This window comes from Megalopta genalis, chromosome 2 (assembly GCF_051020955.1).
Source record: "Megalopta genalis isolate 19385.01 chromosome 2, iyMegGena1_principal, whole genome shotgun sequence".
NCBI classification, from domain to species: domain Eukaryota; kingdom Metazoa; phylum Arthropoda; class Insecta; order Hymenoptera; family Halictidae; genus Megalopta; species Megalopta genalis.
Window position 1 is genome coordinate 41,173,940 of NC_135014.1, and position 20,483 is coordinate 41,194,422.

The 20,483-nt window shown below is 28.5% G+C and overlaps 1 protein-coding gene across 6 annotated transcripts; it reads left to right on the forward strand.

Annotated features, from left to right (window-relative positions):
• Positions 1-756: 756 nt before the first annotated feature.
• On the forward strand, positions 757-19,722 carry Usp7 (Ubiquitin-specific protease 7). 6 transcript variants are annotated; one of them, XR_013032841.1, is made up of 20 exons: positions 757-1,424; positions 1,501-1,665; positions 3,027-3,125; positions 5,376-5,651; positions 5,785-5,903; positions 6,002-6,136; positions 6,708-6,902; positions 6,986-7,157; positions 7,246-7,438; positions 7,540-7,693; positions 8,095-8,289; positions 11,969-12,190; positions 12,480-12,774; positions 13,010-13,229; positions 13,304-13,471; positions 15,890-16,394; positions 16,504-16,575; positions 16,637-16,736; positions 16,870-17,165; positions 17,263-19,722. XR_013032841.1 is itself a non-coding variant. In XM_076519417.1 (19 exons), the coding sequence occupies exons 2-19, from the start codon at positions 1,575-1,577 to the stop codon at positions 16,992-16,994; spliced, it is 3,336 nt and encodes a 1,111-aa protein (XP_076375532.1). In that variant the 5' UTR covers positions 757-1,424; positions 1,501-1,574; the 3' UTR covers positions 16,995-19,722. The 6 variants fall into 6 exon arrangements, 5 of the variants coding, with proteins under 5 accessions (XP_076375532.1, XP_076375535.1, XP_076375534.1 ...); XM_076519417.1 differs by having other exon boundaries at positions 16,870-19,722; XM_076519420.1 differs by having other exon boundaries at positions 16,891-19,722.
• The last annotated feature ends 761 nt before the right edge of the window (positions 19,723-20,483 follow it).

Genomic DNA, 20,483 nt, shown 5'->3' on the forward strand with positions numbered 1-20,483 from the left:
ACGATTTCGGTTAGACTAGGATAGCTCGACGATTTCGGATCGTCCGTCAATTTCGAGTAGTTTCGGTTTATATTAACCCTATTTTTTTATAATTTTAAATAAGTTAATTTCTCTTATGAATTTATATAAATTAATTTCTCCTAAAACAATTTAAAGTGTGGAGAAAAAGTATTTCAATTTATGTATTAAACTTTGAATGAGTACGTAAAATTCGCATATACTTATTGTATTATATTACATTAGCACATTCTTAAAGCCAATTATATGCACAACTTATATGTATACGCATTATTATCCATATACATACAATTATACCACATGCCTGCACGATTTTCTTCCTCTGTAACGAAGCACTTGCACCCCCACCATTTTAGTGTGCATTCAATCCGCAGTGAATCCTGTCTTAGCATTGAATCGTTAGGCAATCAGAACAAAGCAATTTCTACTCTTATTCTCGCTAACGGAGCACGCTGCGGCCGAAGAGTCTTGCAGAAACATAGATATTATTGTATGTGTTTTACATTCTAATAAAAGTGAATTTTGGTTTCTATTTTATTTACTATAAATTGATATCTACGCAGATCTTGTTAATTACTCTGTTGTAAATAGATATGCAATTTTGTAGAAAATTGCAGACTTTATCGATTATATGTTGTATGGAACTCTTTTTATATTTCCCGCGACTGTAAAATATGTAAAATGTTTCATTGGGTATGCTATCTAAAGAGTTGCAAAAATTTCATGATCCGTAAGAATTGTCTGCAGAACAGTTAGCAGGCACCAGAGCAGTGTGGCTCGTCGCCATTTTGTTTATTTTCGCGTAAAAGAGATTTGAGAGACGATCATCCAAGCAGATCGTCATATCGTTGTCCGTGAAAACGTCAGCTGAGTGCACTGGTGACTACATTAGGAACCTCGAAGCACCGGTAGAAAAACTTCTTTTACTCAGGTGTTTGTTGGCAGTGGTTGGAACAAATATTAAGACTAAACCCTAAAGATCCAAGGTTCGCAAGAAGTACGTAGGCCTCCCGATTAGTAGCGCGCCGGTCCTGCGGTGCAAAAACCGTTTCTCGGATCGGGCGAGAAAGAGCGAACTAGTATAAACTAAGAAGAGCAAACAAGACAGATGCTACAAGAATAAGAGAAGATACAACCGTGACGACAAGACATAGAACAACGTAAGAATTACGAAAATATACGAAGGTAGAATATATGTTGTGGGCGTCCCCCAAAACAGCGGGGGCAGTTGATAGTTGCAGAAATTGGACGCATTGTAAGCAAATATCAATTGTCGTCGTATAGTAAATCAACGTCGTTTTCGAGTCGTGGTAGTAGTGACGCGAATCTGGTTGCGATTGGTATCGAACATCCACAATCTCAGCAGAATTTGCTTAAACAAAAGCCATCCGTCCTCGACGAAAATAGTCAGTATATTGAACGGCAACAATCACTTTGTGGTCGAAATTCATTTGTGGTTACACTAGTTAAAACTACCTACAGAAGTAACCTCGACGGCGGCAGCCGCCTCCGAGGTTCCCGGCGCAATCAAGACGACCATCAATATCGGCATTGCGATGAACCACGTTAACGACCAGGAAAATCTTAAACAGCTCAACCTGGCACCAGTTCAGGTCAATGAAGTCGAAGAAATGGACACGCAGGAAGGTATATTTTACTTCTCTTTATTTCATTATATGTATATTTTTTCCTATTTTTAACTTAGTTTCATATGTTTTTATTTCTGCTTTTGAAGGTTATAGAAAATATTTCTGACATTATAACACTGTAGATGTTGCGATCTATTTTCATTTTTATACATTGCATTATTAAAATTATATTTAATATTTTCTATTTATGTTTTCATGACTTATCGTTGCATTTATGCATTTATGCATATGCATATTTTATATATTGCAATTCCTATTTTTTGAACATTTTTATTGAATACTTTCATTATGGCTGTTGAACATTACTATGGTTGTTAAGATTCTACGGCTGAAAATAAGTCGAAGTGATGAAATAGCTTTTTATTGTACAGAGTTTTATTTTTGGAAAAAACATTATATTGTTTATAAAAGCAGTCATAGTGTAGTAATCTGTAGCAAAATCCTTTCTGCCAGATATTGGTTAGGTTCATAAATACTTCACTGATCTAAAAATTCATTTTTCTGAAAAATGAAATTTTGTTCAACCAAAAAACATTTTATCATCTGAACTTATTTTGAGCCCTATTATCTTTTCCATTCCATTTGTACTACAATTTATGACCTACCCCCACCTCTTCCTCTCACTCTCTCTCCCTCTCACTCTTTCTTTTCTTCTCCCTCATACACTCTCCCTCTTTCTCTCTTTATATATTACATATATATTTTTAACCCCTAATTATAATTAACAATACCTAAAGAAAATTTCATTTAAATTTTTTCAAATAATTAACATTGTTTTTAAGCAAAAGAAAACATGTTTCGCAAACACAATTATATATATTATATATATATATATATATTTATTTATTTATTTGAAAAAATTTAAATGAAACTTTCTTTAGGTATTGTTAGTTATCATTAGGGGTTAACAATTTTTCTATACTTTGATTAAACCAAATATATAGAATTGAGAATAGTTCTTCAATTGATTAAAGTATTCAGTTGTTTTCCATCATGTCATAATGGTTCAAATTTGACAACACAACACTTTTTGTCAAATATTTGTATAAATTACTAGATGAATATTTTTATAAATCTTTTATAGATTTATACATTATACTCAATTTATAGGCTATAGATAACTCTTGTTCAAACATATATAATTTTTTAAAATTATATATAACAAAAAATACAACAAATATAAAGTGTACTCATGTTTGTATTCGTTTCTAGTTTATTCAGTGTTTGAATATTATACAGTTTATACAATTTTTCCTATTCAATATGTTCGTAAAAGTTAATACATTTCTTATTTTTGAGGAATATTATCTTCCAATTTATTTAATGTACAAGAGACATACATTAATTTTAACCTTTTAGAAACACCAAATGATGGTGGAGGAGATGGTAATGATACTAGTCCTATGAACGGAGAATCAGAATTAACTTGTATAGTTCAAGATCAAGAAATGGGAGAAGGTAATATACGAATAATAAAATATTCATTTTGTTAAAATTATAACTTCATAAGATTCTTTCTGTTGGTGCATTTAATGATTTTGTTATATAGAAAGGAAGGTTATTTTAAATAAATCATAAATATTTTTTAACAAGTGGCACTTAATTTTTTGTTGTAATTAATTATGCATGATAATAAATTAATAAGATTTGTCTTGGAATCAAAATTCAGATCAAGATGTATTTGTTCAAATCTTTGGTAATGGATTTAAAAAAATATAAATTTATTTACATAATGCTAATAAGCTGCTCTGTTATAGTTGTTAACAGATACTATCATTTAAGAGCTCTTAATATATATAGCTCTTAAATCTCATATATATATATACCACAGTGTACATGTCTCTATCATAATTTTGCAAAATATATTTGTGTTCTACAATTATAAACCATATTTCCACTTTACTGTACTGTTCATAATGTAAGTAGTTAGAAAATTATGATGCCATTGATAAGATGGTTCTCAATAAATGTCCTATAAATTAGTAATTAGAAAACTATAAGAAATGGGTATGCATTTATGGCCTTGTAATCTCATCACTGAGGGTGTCAATAGTTTGAATACATTCTTAGAAACCTCTGTATATTTTTACTTCAATATTTATCATATTCTACAAACCATAATGTTTCTTCAACATTTATAATTATAATCTTTCTTAACTACCTACAAACTTCACATTATTCATAAAATATGAAATAAAAGACAATGGGACAGTTTTTGATTGGAAAATTTTTATTATGCATTTTCTATCTTTCTTGAATATGTGAATGTTTGGCAAATCCACTTATAGTTAGTATTATTTTATTGATTCATCAGATAATAGTTTTAAAAAATGATTCCTATAACTTATTAATGTTTTTTTCAAAATTAACTTTGTTGTAATGCTCAGTTGAGTTGTATATCCATTGGGTTGTTTCTCAGATTCTGTTAGTTTGTAAATTCGTTCTGTAAGACTGTCAAAGAGCACTTGATTCAGAATTTTGCTAATAAAAAACGCCAAAACTTTGATAGAACTAAATTTAAGTATTTGAGTAAAATATTAATGACATAAGTAAATTATGTTAATTTCTTTGTTATACAGACAATAGTATTTTTTTTATAATACAAAAGTTTATTAAATTCATGTATAAATATTTTGAATGTATTGAAATGTTTGTTAACATCTAATTTATTCATCATGAATGAAAAATCATCATCATGATTCATCGTGATTCGTTAATCATTTGTTAACATTATCACCATATTAAATTTCTATTTAAATATATTACAAATGTTAAAGTAATGAAATTAAATTATAACTAAGCATTTTGACTAAACTAAACTTTTGACAATAAATATCAGAATTATATCAGAAATTATAAGAGATTTTAAATAATTTTACTTTTTAATTCATCACAAGGGATTAAAATACATATTTTTGTAATGCTTTTGGCAAACACTTCAAAATCTTTTTGATAGATCATGTTTACTTAAAATTCGTTTATTTACGCACACTAAACTTCTCTTCTCTTCTTGTAACTATGTAGTTATAATTATTAACCTCTTGCCCTACAATATTGTGTCAGACATGTGATGGAGATTTTGAACAGAGTCTAATAAATATGTAAGTTATTTAATTCGCTTAAACCAAAATAATATTCTATTTTGTTGTTGTTAATGTACAGCTATTGGGGAACATGTAGACATACAATATCAACTTGTTTGTTTCTCTAGCAAATTATAAACTACAAAGAAATTCTGATCATTGCAATCATAAAAGAAATCGTAGGGTAAGGGATTAATACATACATAATTGCTTTGCCTGAATGACTGTATAGGCATTTATCTCGTGAACATGTGTTTGTATAATGACAGACATCGTTTTTTGATGTACCTTAAAATGTACCTTCTGAGATTATTCTATATGCAAAAAGTTTGTGAAACAAATTTTTTCATTAATACTCTATTAAGGATAACTGTTATAGATTTTATCATCTATGTCTTCTTCATCATAAATAAATTATCTCAATAAATAGTTCTTTTGACAACATTTTATAATATTTTCTCTAATATCTTCTTATATTAATATGAATAAAATTTGTGCTAAAATAGTAATTTTCACATTGCATAAATTTATTTATTTTTCATCGTTCTACTATATGTATAATTTGGTAACATCTATATTGGTGTTAACATGTTGAAATGGTAATCTTATTTTTATCTTTTATTAGATGAAGCAAGATCGGAAGTGATATTTCGCTTCGTAGTAGAAAATGTTTCGTCAATGAAAGATACTCAGTTGTCACCGGCATGTTATGTTCGTAATTTACCGTGGAAAATAATGGTAATGCCAAGGTCGAGTCAGGCACAGGAACGACCACCTCAAAGATCACTTGGTTTTTATCTCCAATGTAATGGAGAAAGTGAATCAACATCATGGAGTTGTTATGCAACTGCAGATCTTCGGTTACTTTCTTGTAAAGAAGGGCAAGAACCATTTAGCAGAAGTTAGTATATCATAATATATAAATATTTTATTTTAACTTTCATAAGTACTCTCTTTTGTACACTTACACTTTTATTTGAAAATTTAGCTCTTCTACACCATGGATATACATTTTTATGAGATACTTTTTTCAGAGATTCAACACCTGTTCTATAGTAAAGAAAATGATTGGGGATTTAGTCATTTTATGACATGGCAGGATCTTCTGGATCCCGATAAAGGTTACATTCAAGATGATACCATTACACTTGAGGTTTGTAAGATCCCCAAAAAATTTAAATCAAATAACACTTTTGTGTTAATTTTATGAGGCATTTAACATAAGTCTTAATATTAAATTTGTTGAAATAGGTTCATGTGAATGCTGATGCTCCACATGGTGTCAGTTGGGATAGTAAAAAACATACCGGATTTGTAGGTTTAAAAAATCAAGGTGCTACGTGTTATATGAATTCTCTACTTCAAACTTTGTATTTTACCAATCAGGTAAGTTCAATGTATAATATACTAGAAAATGGAGTGTGCTAATCAGTAAGTGTCCAATATTTAGAAGAGAATTGAAAAATGTATTATAAATTGTAATTTATATTGTATTTCAAGAAAATTCTGAATATGGTGAACTAAATTATTATAACTTTCAACTTAAAAAAAGAAACGTGCTAACATAGAGATGCTTTTTTTTGTGAATTTTCACGCAGGCGTAATAATGCGATAAACTTCAGAGTTGTTGGATGAACAATTATTAAGTTAAATAATTAAGAAATTAATAAAACAAATATTTTATAAAATGTCATTCCTTTTATTAATAATTCTTGTATAACGTAATTATTTGTGTTATAAAATTGGCATTGTAAATAGTGAAATTAACTCAGAAACTTATTTCCGTTGATATGAACAAAATTAATAGAAAGTGAGAAAACTTTGACAAAAATTTGTGAAATTCATTAGTTATATTTTTGTAAGCATGAAATTAGGTATATATATAAATAAATCTGAATACTCATAAAAGTGTTTTAACTAAACACTCATAAGCAACTATTCATATTTTTGTTTTCAGTTACGAAAAGCTGTTTATAAAATGCCAACAGAAAGTGATGATTCTAGTAAGAGTGTAGCTTTGGCTTTACAGAGGGTTTTTCATGAATTACAATTTTCTGATAAGCCAGTAGGTACAAAGAAGCTAACTAAAAGTTTTGGTTGGGAAACATTGGATTCCTTCATGCAACACGATGTACAAGAATTTTTACGAGTGGTAGGGAAATAAGTTTATAATGAAATATTAATTAAACGATCTAATTTTATTAGATTCATATATTTTACTGATAACCTTTTCAGCTTTTAGATAAGTTGGAAAGTAAAATGAAAGGAACATGCGTGGAGGGTACAGTACCAAAATTATTTGAAGGGAAAATGTTGTCATTTATTAAATGTAAAAATATTGATTATAAGTCAACTAGGGTTGAAACTTTCTACGACATACAGTTAAATATAAAGGGCAAGAAGAATAGTAAGTTATTACTTCTTTAAATAAGTTAATTCTTAATGTCAATGACTTTCGTTCATTATGATATATGAAATATTTATTATTATTTTAGTTTATGAATCCTTTAATGACTACGTAAGCACTGAAAGCCTGGATGGTGATAATAAATATGATGCAGGAGAACATGGATTACAGGAAGCAGAAAAAGGAGTTATCTTTTCATCTTTTCCACCAGTTTTGCATCTGCATTTAATGCGATTTCAGTATGATCCAGTTACAGATTGTTCAGTCAAATTTAATGACAGGTAAACAATATTGGGTTAGATATAATATATTAAACTGATTTCAAATCATTTATATTTATTGTAATTATTTATAAAATATATACATGTTACGTTTTACAAAGGTTTGAATTCTATGACAAAATAAGCCTTGACAAATATTTGCAAAATAAAGAAGCAACGAGTGCAGATTATACACTACATGCAGTCTTAGTTCACAGTGGAGATAATCATGGTGGTCATTACGTTGTATTTATCAATCCAGCTGGTGATGGAAAAGTATGTCTAACTTATATATTAATATTAAACTGATAAAAAAACTATAGTATTTAGAATTATTTTAAATATAAAGAATATAGTAATAGAAGATATTAGTTATACTTAGTAAGATAATTAGACTTATCCGTGTCTAAGTGTAAACAGATCATTAACAGATTCCTCCAAGTATTATGTTCATAGAATGTTCATAGAATTAATATTCTTCGATACATTAGTTCGCTGATTCAAATATAAATTCAGCAAGATAGAAATATATACCAAATTTTTAATTACAATCCATGTAAACACTTTTTTTTGTACTTCCAATATCGTTAAAAGATAATAGCCCGTTTACACTTAATTAAATTTGAAGATTACAAGTTTTGAAATAATTATTTTTTTCCATCATTGATTACAAACAGTGGTGCAAATTCGACGATGATGTCGTCTCAAGGTGTACAAAGCAGGAAGCCATTGATCATAATTATGGTGGTCAGGATGAGGACATGACTATGGCTGTGAAACACTGTACGAACGCCTATATGCTGGTGTACATAAGGAACTCTGAATTGGAAAACGTCTTACAAGAAGTTAAGGAAGAGGATATACCTCAAGAGGTCAGAAACGTCCTTCAAAGAGAACTTTCCCAGGAGTTGAGCGAACTTGAACGTGACAAAGACACGACTGACTCAATTAAAGACACACACACAGAGACTACGACTCTTCGTCCGTGTACTCAAAGTTCTCGAAATCAAAATCTCTATATTCATGATTTTTAAGAAATGATAACTAAGAGAAACCGATACAAAGAACTGGAAAGAGTTGTAAATTGTTTATATTATTTTTCGATGAAACTCTTCCTACTTCTTAAATATGTTTAAGCTAATTTAGCTCATACATATAAGATACAAAATTCACAACACGATTATATCAGGTTAAACGCGAAGGTGAAATGAGTTTATCAAAATAGAAACCTATCTGAATAGATTCAATATTTTGGATATGTGAATTAATCAGAAAATAAGATTTACAAATTAAATTTAATAAATTAATATTTTTTTTAATGTCTCTATATACATACACAGATATTTCCAGATATTTGTTATAAAATTTCTCTTAATATTTTTTATGAACAGAAATTTATAGTGTTATCAGCTGTAGGCTGTTATATCACCAAATGTTGATACTAAATACATAGTGTCCAGCTGCAGGTACATATTAAATAATTTTGAAAGTGTTACGCGCGCATTATTTTGCTGCATGTTACTAGATTTGCCTATATGTGTCTTGTTCAAATATTTAGAACATTACATATAAAATTTTGTATTATAATTATTTGAAATGTATATTGATTATAATTCGTGTTATATAGAGATTTGTTCTATCTCAATAAAAATATTTTAATTGTTTGACAGAGGATTTTTGGTATGGACGATTGAGTCATGAAAAAAAATAAAATTTTTGTTTATTTTTAATTTATTTGTTACTTAAAAATTTTATATTAATATGTATACATATATATATATATATAAATAAATATATAACATATGTATATTACATGTTATATATTTTTCATGCATATACTGTACATTTATTATATTTATATAGTAACAATATATAATTATAATAAATATATAGCATACAGTAAATATTTGACTGAAAAAGGTCATCCTTTTAGAAGGTGATTTTATGTGCTAAAATAAGACTAAAATGGAGAATGACGAAATTGCAGTATAGGCTTTATTACTAAATTATTTATAATCAAAAATCGTAAACTAATGGCATGAGACTTGTGCCAGTAAATGCACGAGCACTGATGTATGTGTTGGAGGTCATAAACGCTTACAGTGACTTTGCACTTTGGGCCTTGTATATCTTTTTTTAAATTTTCACAAATCTTTACATAGCATTAAACCTATTTATTGATTATATCTATACAGTTGCTAAATTTAAATTTTTGCCACACAATGCAACCATCCAGATTAAAAGTATGAAATTTATACTTACTATTCATTCTACATAGAATATTTCAAATGCAACACACCATACATGTTTGCACACTTGTTAGTAAACTAGTTAAATTAAAATTAAAATCACAATTGAAATTTAAAAATTATATTGAAACATAAACTGTTTCGTACACAACACATAAACTGTCGATATAGTCGCTGATATCAGTTAATTTAACTTCAAGAAATACGATGATTATTACGATTATGATTAATACGATGAATTGTGATGGCGTTTATTTTTCTATTATATGTAATCATATGCGTTATGGACGCGTGCATGTTTGTGAATTTAAAAGTAAAATAATGCGTCCGTAAGTGTATTGACCTAGCTTATATAAAAATTTAGTAAGATAGCTATTAGGATAATTCTATGAATTTCAGCGACTAAGTAGTATGAAATGTATACATCATATTGGTATGATTTTAAAAGGTAATGTTATACGAGGCCCTATATTGCATCTTTTAAGTAAGCGTGTAGTACTTACATCATTATTCGAGCTTATATTGGCGAAACTTAATGCATGTTATCATTAGGTCATCATGATTGGGAACGATTTTCAATTGTGAACAATTTGAAAACTATATTGAAACACTAATCTTTCATTCTTCATTTTTGTATTATTTACCATATAAAATAACATTCTAAAAATTATGATTTGTGGATAAATACTTTATCTATAGTATATGCATATATATATATACATATATTATACATATTATATTACATATATATTAACATATAATATATACATACATATTAATTGACAGGAGAGGATACAGCCATAATTAATGTACGCGTTACACTTCAGATGCTATAAAGAATCACAATCGGGCTGATATAGAATTTGATTATTAGGCGTAATCATGATGAGCCTTAGTATCGTTTAAAAATGTTTATTGTAATAAATATTGTATCATATTATATCTGAAACGAATAATTGTATTGTAGTATTTTAAAGCTTTGAGTGAAGGATGCACAGACATATCGCAGAATAGGTTGGAAATGTGTGAATATACTATAAGCAAAATAAGGGCATGAAAGACTTATTAGTTACTATAGTGAGATAATTATTAGAATTCAAATCTGAAACAATGAGTCTCAACTCATGAAACATAAAGTTAAGAGATAAATGAGAGAAATGAACAATAAGTAGGATTTATTAATAATGTCGGCTTCCTCCTTAACAAGTCTTCTATGGTGTGTTTATTATTTAATGAAGATCGTTTAACAAGTGAAGTGAAACGTCATTTATATGATCAAATCTATGATTTTCGTAAATTAATACTTCGAATTAACGTAAATAAGAACATTAGTATACTGAACCTTCCAATAAGGTCTGAATCAATTAATTGAGTCGTTAATTCATTAAATTTTGTCAATGTTAATAGTCAATATAATCATGAACAGATGCCACCTATTTATTTGTTGTTAAATATTAATAAATTGAAAAAACTCAATGCATCATCGACAGAGTGAATACTATCTCGTAATAGCTATAAAGTACCTATAAATAATATACTAATATTTTAGACATAAAAAGAGTGAAAGAGTATGAAATAAACTGTTGAGTACTAGAAAATTTAAAGAATAGAATTCACATTAGTTACTTAGAAACCATTTTTAATTTTCATTTGTTGAAAATTTGCAGCCATACTTTAATTTAAAATTTATTTATTTAACATTTCTTATTGTAAAGCATCTCCACACTGCTGTGATCATACATTACATTTTTATTATTATTCGGCACAAATAATGGTCACATGTTTAAAACAAATCTGACACACGCGAGTATGTCTATTTGAATTTGTCTATTAAGAATTTTATAACAATTTTTTGAAATTTTATATATGGTGAGAAAACTGTATGTAATATTTCATAAAAATTTATAACAAAATTATTGCCTATAAAATGGAAATATTTATTCTTAATATAAAATTAATGCATGATTTTTTAAAGTGAGATTATATACATACATATTTTACTAAATATATTTGCATTTATATTAGTATACTCGGTACCATCATTTATAGCTGAATAATTTTCATTGTGTAATCGTTTGACTTAGTAGTCTGTATTGCGGCAGATGAACAAAATTAAAATTACATAAACGAAAAACGAAATTCATTCTTTTGGTGTTTCGATCAGAATCTGTCCTCGAATCTCAAAAGCATGATATTAGTACACTGCTTTTCTAAAAATAAAATTTTAGAAGACAGATGAGGAAAAATTACGAATGAGACGAATTTAGTATGTATATGGATAATTTTAATTTTGTTGGTCTAGCTGGTGGAGAGGTTGCAAGAGGAGAAGAGGCTGGAACAAATAAGAAGAAAGGAAAGAACAGAAGCATACTTGTATATAACCGTCAACGTCCTTCTCGAGGATAACTTTGACGGTCACCAAGGAAATGACTTGTATGATCCAGAGCATGCTTTGTATCGTGTATTTCGCGTGCGTAAGCAGTGTACCTTGCACGAGTTTCTCGAATTGCTGAGTGATAGCTTGGTAAGTGTAATTGTTGAATAATTTTTTATGCTATTACTGGCACATTACTATATTGATATAATATTGTTACCTATATGTTTTTATTTTATATTTTGAGTTAATTAATGTTGAAGTATTGGTGTGACTTCTTAATATGTGCCATTAACTTGGTTCTATATTTAATATTCTTGTGATCATCTACAAGTACGGTAGGTGATTCGAAACACAATATTTAAGAATGATTGAAATGTTGCATTTCAATTAATATTAATACAATTCAAATATCTAATGTAATGGGATTTTTCTACAGAAATATCCAATACAGCAAATTCGTCTGTGGCCACTGAATGTGCGTTCAAATCATACCTGTAGACCAATGCCGCTTGATTTAGAACCTGATACACAGAAATCCATTTACCAGTGCTCAGAAAATCCAAATGCGTGGAATGTATTTGTTGAACTTGTTCCTCCAGATTCAGATATGACAGCATTACCACCATTCGATAAAGACACCGATGTATTGTTATTTTTTAAATTGTATGACCCGAAAAATAAGAAGATACATTATTGTGGTCATCATTATATGCCTGTCACAGCCAAAGTCCGTAAGTTTCATTTTAAACAATTAAAAAGATTAAATATTTCTTGTAATTCGGTTGCCTCTTTAAAACATTTAAATGTTATTGTATTGTTATTGTGCTTTTGTCATTACTATTTCTTTACTATTGATAATTATTTACTAGAAATATTATTTGAGTTTAGAATAAATATTTTAGTTGATAGTGTAAGCTTTTATCTCCCTAATAATGGAAAATAATTTACATGACCTATTTTACATAGAGGAACTTATACCTATTTTAAACGAAAGGGCTGGATTTCCACTGGATACAGAATTAGCGCTTTTTGAAGAGATTAAACCAAATTTGGTTGAAAAAATAGATAATTTAACAGATCCGTTAGAGAAAGTCCTCGAAGAATTAATGGATGGCGACATTATTGTTTTTCAAAAAGAAGGAGACAATCAGATGTATGAGCTTCCGACATGTAGAGAATACTTTAAGTAAGTTTCACAACTATTTACAGAAATTCATTCCTTTACACATAATTATATTAAATACTTTTAATACGTTTCAGGGACTTATTTCACAGAGTGGAAGTAACATTTTGTGACAAAACTATCCCTAATGATCCTGGCTTTACAATGGAACTCTCGTTAAGGATGACATATGATCAAATGGCAAGAGCTGTGGCCCAAAGAGTTGGCACAGATCCGTACCTCTTACAATTTTTTAAATGTCAAAAGTAAGAACTCTTAGGTTTTGAAATACATATTTTATTCATTTGGATGGTGTTCGACTGCAGGTAGAACAAAGTTTTAAGGAGCAAATGTGCACCTTAAAATAAGTACATAGTTGCTACTTCATTTTCAAGTTAATAGTAATTTAATCACCATTTAAAGTTTGTTCCTCGTGCATTCAAGCACTATATATAAAATATAATAATATACATTTTTCAAATATTATTTTTATGGACTCGTTAAACACTTGCATCAAAGTTATACCTAATTTAATTTCTGATAATTAAAAGCGATATTTCGTCGTTAGCACTAAACATTGTTTTTCCTTATCATTATTTTTGTTTGTCAATTTCAGTACAAGTTGATTTTACATGAAATAACTGTAAGAGCTTAACGTGTCTATTTGTAAATGGTGTTTTTAAAAGTGGACATTTTTTCAGGGTTCATTTTACATGTCAAAATTATTAAAAAAAGTTCACGTAGCGTCTATAAAGCAAATATAGCGGCTTTCTTGAATCTTGTAAGCGATACTTTTCATTGATGAAAATGACCGAAGTTGTTCTTTTTTACTATGCTACTTGACTACTTCACGTGTTGTCATGTAAGGGTCAGAGGGCAAAAAGGGTTAACCTTAAAATTCTTATAATATTTTAAATATATTATTTTTCATCCTAATTCTTATATTATATATTAATCATTGCTCCCAAATTATGACTCTTTGACACGCAGGAGCATCTTTGTTTATCACCCCGCTTTTTTATGAGAGTCACTGTATTTACTTCTCTAATACTATACACACGTTCTTTACCCTAATATTTTTATTTAATGTTTCTAAAAATTCTATCATTTAATTAGATTCACTATTATTATTGTATAGAAAACTATCCGCTTTAAAAACATATGAACATTTAGTTTGTGTCATTAACACTGAATCGAGAAAGCTGATAATCGGTATAGGTGAGATTTCCCTTTGATTTTAAAGCAGATGATCCAAATTTACTAATAACAGGTCTGTTGTATTGAGAGAGTTGTCTGGAAAAGGGAACACCAACTTTAGTGATTTTCATTTTGACATATTTTGTAGAGATGAAAATCTTGAGCAATATGTATTTTGTCTGAAATGTGAGGCAATCATGTTCCAAAATTTCCGGAAACGAGAAAATTATACATATCACATTGCATTTTCTCTAATGTAAGTAATAAAAAAAAATTACGATCATAAACTTACGCCTCTACTAATAGTTAGGTATGATTAAATGAGATTTTTAAGAGTTTTAGGGCACAGAGCCATTTTGTATTACATATAACAGTATATTGGAACATATATAATGTAATAAATATATAAATTTTTAATATCAATCGTCCTACGCCTCAGACAATGTATACATTGAAGTTAAGGCTTCTTTTTCCAGATAATTCAAATTTTTTATTACAACTAAAAAATTGCATACCATAGAATATTATACAAAATGTGTATAAAAATTTTCTTTTTATCATGGGAGGGGAGGGGGGGGGGAGGTTAGCTACCCTGAAGATATATCCATTTTTTTCGAAACATTCTGTTAGATAGAGTAACTCAGAGAAAATATCTTTATTGAATGAGACAAAAAAGTTATATTGTTGAAAGAGCCAGATGTTGTGGTACAAAAAGTTTTAAATGCTACAATTAATGAACATTGAACATGCTGTCATATATATCTCTGATATTTGCAATGCATTTTTTAATTCTTGTTAATTATTAATTATAGACTGTTCTTTAATGTAGAGAACAAAATTTGTAAAATATATTAAAATTTTACAATTAGCCCAAGCATATGAATTTGAAAATATTTTCTGCTCGTAATGATCTTAAATGTAATTTCAAAGAAAAATATATTTGTATCATCAGATATATTTATCTCTTTAAACAATACAATTTTTTTATGTGTCATTTTTGTCTATTGTTATATCTGACACAAATGGTTAGATTACTTCTCACAACATATCCTACACATATATAAGTTATATGTATCAAAGGTAACTGTGTTACATTCAAATATTTCTAGAACTACATAAGGACGCCTGGACTCAATGTTATGTCCTTTCCACAATGAATATTGTAAGATTCTATGCAGTTTTAATTAGACACATATTTTTGAAAAATTTTAATTTTAGTTTTGATGTATTAATATGAATTCATTTAGAATAAGTGAGTGTAATTCAATAGTTGTTTTACATCTAAAGTAAAATCATTCAAATCCAGGTCATAAACTTCATAGCATAAGTATGAAAGGAAATAAGCGCATTTTTTACATAATGCGTATGTTAATATGACGTTACTGCAATGAATTTTATAAATATATGACTGTAACGCATTCCGATTTACCTTCTTCCTTCTTCAGATGCGTACTCATATTATCACTCACATACTGACATAATTATAGCTATAAAGACTCACCTGGACATCCATTAAAATGTACATATGAAGGTTCACTGAAAGATTTGGTTTCCTATTGCAAACCAAAAACAAAGAAGTTATATTATCAGCAGCTCAGTATTAGAGTAAATGAGCTTGAAAACAAAAAGCAGTTTAAATGTATATGGGTTGGTCCATCTCTTAAGGAAGAAAAGGAAATTATTCTTTATCCTAACAAAAATGGAACTGTGGCCACATTACTTGAAGAAGCAAAGAAACAAGTAGAACTGTCGGAAAATGGATCTGGAAAATTAAGGATACTAGAAATCAATTGTAATAAATTATCGCCTGGTCCAAGAGAAGATGTACCCCTAGACAACTTAAATACAACTGGCGCAAAATTATACAGGATAGAAGAAATTCCAAACGATGAAATAAATTTAGCAGAAGACGAAATGTTAATTCCTGTTGCACACTTTCACAAGGATGTTTTTTCGACGTTTGGTATTCCCTTTTTCTTTAAAATCAAACAGGTAATCACGATCAAATATGCATATATAAATATTTGCTGCATTTCTCATTTTTTTACTTTTTTTTAACCATATTGTATGTAAACATTACTATTTATTCTATCTGTTACAGGGTGAACCTTTCCCAAAAATGAAAGAGAGACTACTGAAGAAATTAGGAGTACAAGAAAAAGAGTTTGAAAAGGTAGGCATCTTAATCTAATCTTATTTGATATTTTATGAGAATTCATAAAAAAACTTTGAAGTTTAAGTTCGCGCTGGTGACAATGGGAAAGCCACACTTTATTATGGATTCGCCAGAATATATTGTGAAGCTCTCAGACTTTCGTACACATCCAACTCAGAGTAAGTATATACGAAAAGGAAGCAATTATTTGATATAAGATAATAACGAAATTAAGTAGAATAAAATAGATAGAATAATCAATCATTTTTATACAAACATTAAATTGATGCTGATGAGAAATAAATTTTGTAGCTTATCTACTTTTATACGCAGGCACATCGCCACACAGGCCTTGGCTTGGCTTGGAACACGTCAACAAAGCGCCAAAGCGTTCTCGTATCAACTACCTCGAAAAGGCTATTAAAATTTATAATTAAATTTTCATCCTGCGAAGAGGAAAATAAATTAGGCAGCCACTCATATAATTTATACAATTCTATAATAAGAAAGCGTCGTCTGACACAAAATGGTTGGGAATGAGTTTATATATTCGATTCTTCAGCCAGATAGAGCGTGGTTTTAATATTATGATCATGTTATAACGAAAGGTAAATCTACGCTTTGTATACGATGGATTAAGAGAGTGTTTTGACCATACAATGACGCTTTTATGAATCATGGAAGTTCACCCTTTCGAATCGACAGGGATTTTACGTAGTGGCTGGATCGATGGCACAACATCGATTCCACTATGCACCAACAAATGGATTAGACGCTTCTATCTGTGAAATCAGTTTTTGTATTTGTAAATATATTTGTCGCTTGATGGCAGTCGTTTATATATGTATTTTTGAAAGCAGCGTTCTTAATGCATTCGATTCAGTCACAAACAAGAATTTGTTTAAAACCGAATTTTATTATGAAGGCTGATATGGATTACAACTACAGAATGAAGAATCCTTGTTTCAGGAAAGAAAGAGGTATTTATGAATGAAAGCATCACATAACTCCTGTAAAACAGCTCAATTTTTTTTTAAATCTTCATTACTTGATCCTGCCACGTAAAATCTTTGTATTGATTTAATAAGATCCAAAGAGACATTGTGTACTGTTCTACGTAACGATGTAATACTTGAAGCTCGTAATCGGAAAAGAATTGTCTACACACTCCTCTTTCATAATTATATTCAGGATGTTTGAAACGCAGTTTGATACTCATCCTATAATTCTTACGATTCTGCACTCTCTGAAGTATGATCACGAAAAAATAAATGTTAATATTTTGTTTATTATGTCACTTTAATCAAATGTGAAAATGTAGGTATCAATCTTTAATTAAAAATAATGTAATCCAAGTATTGTTTAACGTTGTTATATAAAAAATTTGTATGAAATATCAATTAGACGTTTTTTAACTAACATTTTTGAGTTGCCTTCCAAACACCCTGGAATTTTTTGCGTTTAAAAATATTCTTTTACCTGTGTGCGTTCTATGCGAATTTCCCTAATATATTTTATTGAGACTCTAGTAAACTGTGCAAATAGATAACAGTAGACTAAACACAATGATGAGGCAGAATTTTAATTTAAGAAATAAACAGAACGCTTCGAACATAGCAAATATTCTATACGTTGCACATTGAATGCAAGTAGTTGTATTGAATATACGCAAATCTAAGCTATTGTTTATGAAAGAAAATCATCACATGCTTATTTTTGTTCGATTCATTGCTTTATTAATTATGTAATATTTTTTAAAAATTGCGAATTACATACAAATCTGCTTCTAAATATTTTTCTGTCGGATACTTTTCCTGCCGTAATTATGGTAATAGTCATTCGATAGATCGCGTTTATCTTTCGTAGCTCCGAAATACCTGAGAATCAAATAAATATTACAAGGAAATAGAGCAATTTATTTAACATTTACAATTACTTATGTCTGAAATAGTACTTCGTCATGATTGTTAAAGAGAAATTACGATTTTTAATTTTGAAGTAAAATTTGGATTATATGAAATTAAAGAATCTGATTTAGTTTATTTAACTGTTAAGATAATAAATTGTTGAATGATATTAAGTATAATTCTTGCCGTAAAAAAAGAATTAGTATGCTTCACTGTACCATGCTTCTTGAGCACATTTCAAGATTAATGAGTACAACTGTAACATAAAGAGTGCAAAACAAATCAATGATGAATAATACTGTGGTAATAATGAAAGATGGGCATCGGAGTTGCGAGAAAATATTGAAATGTTCTGTAAAAATCGAAACTTGTATGTATAGGTATCTGAATAACACGATACCCCGGTTTAAATAATGTACGTGTTTCACACACTTTAAAGACCTAACTTATTACTAGTTACTTCAGTTTCCAAACTTAATCTCGATATCACCTGCAATATCGTTGGTATTACCATTGTGTAAAATATAATTTTAAACAGAATACCAATTTCTTGTGTATTAGAATCGTTAAAAGAAAGCATGGAAAATTTATAAACTTAAAAGTGGCGCCAATTGCAAAGGTGTTTTTTAAACACAGAACTTGAAATTTTCTAATGATATCGGAGTCATTGCGAATGTGTGTCTGCATTCTTAGTAAGATGTAGAGTTAAAAGCGACATTAAAGTAGACAGGAAAGTCTTTTGTTAGCTCATACATAAACGTAACAGCTTTTCGGAGGAAATTAAATCATGCATGTTAATTTTCACATACTGAAAACAAAATATATTTTGTTGTTAATATATACATATATATGTATCCATTATATATTTCATTATCATTGTTACTTTATTCATGAATATCAATAATGACAATGAGTTTATTAGTTGAAGGTAGTATGAATATTTACAATGACATGAATAATAATCGTGTATTTTTTCCACGTATTCATTAACAGTTTTCAAAAAGAGAATTGTTTAAATTATTGTTCTACAATAAAAATTTAAATTATCAACACATGTCATACATAATCTACAGAGGAACTTCTGAATTATTTATAACATGTTTTAATATTTTTGTAGCAGTTGACAAATTGCGATTGTAAATTTTATCTATAAGTTTTCAATAGTTATTTTCTAAGTAAAAGGAGGGTATAATGCAGGTGTGCATGAAGAAAATAATTGATAATAAAAAAAATTGCTAACACGAGCAATTCGATTTTACATGTCTTAATTTTTATTAACGCAAACATTCTGGTATATTATTCTTGTATAGTATTAGAAAACAAATATTATGACAGTCATGTTTTATATACTATATTAATTAATCGTATTAAAGTATTATAAAAACTATCTACATTTATAGTAGCATCTTTAAATAAGATTATGTGTTACATATGACCTCACTTTTAGGTGAAAATTTTGTACATAAATATTACACGAAAATTCTTTTTAAATAATACTAAAATTGTAAATATGTTGTTATATACAACATTTAATATTTTCCTATCATCATCGAAGATACTTGTTATTTATTTTGTGGTAATTCGTTGTTATTAAACAGTTTATTTTAGTTATTCATAAAACATGTATTGAAAAAAAATAATGAAAAAGTTCAAAGTCTGCAGATGTTTCTCACGAATTTAATCAGTCATGTTAATTATGAAATCGCTTTTCTTAAATCACATATTTTATTTCTTACACATCGTACGATGCATTTTACTCAGCAATTACTAAAGCATCTTTTATTGAATGAACTATAACATTATGATATAGGTACGTACTCCATTGTAATTATTATTATTACATATTTAGTAAGATTTATTTGAACAATATTTGTGACAATTGCATTTACTTAAAAAATTTGAGTGCTGTTGTAAACAGAAGGACTATGAATTTTGTAACTATGTTGTTACATAATTTCATAAATAAATTACATAGAAATTCTTTAATTGCTATTCTAATCAAAGATCTTCACTCTTGTA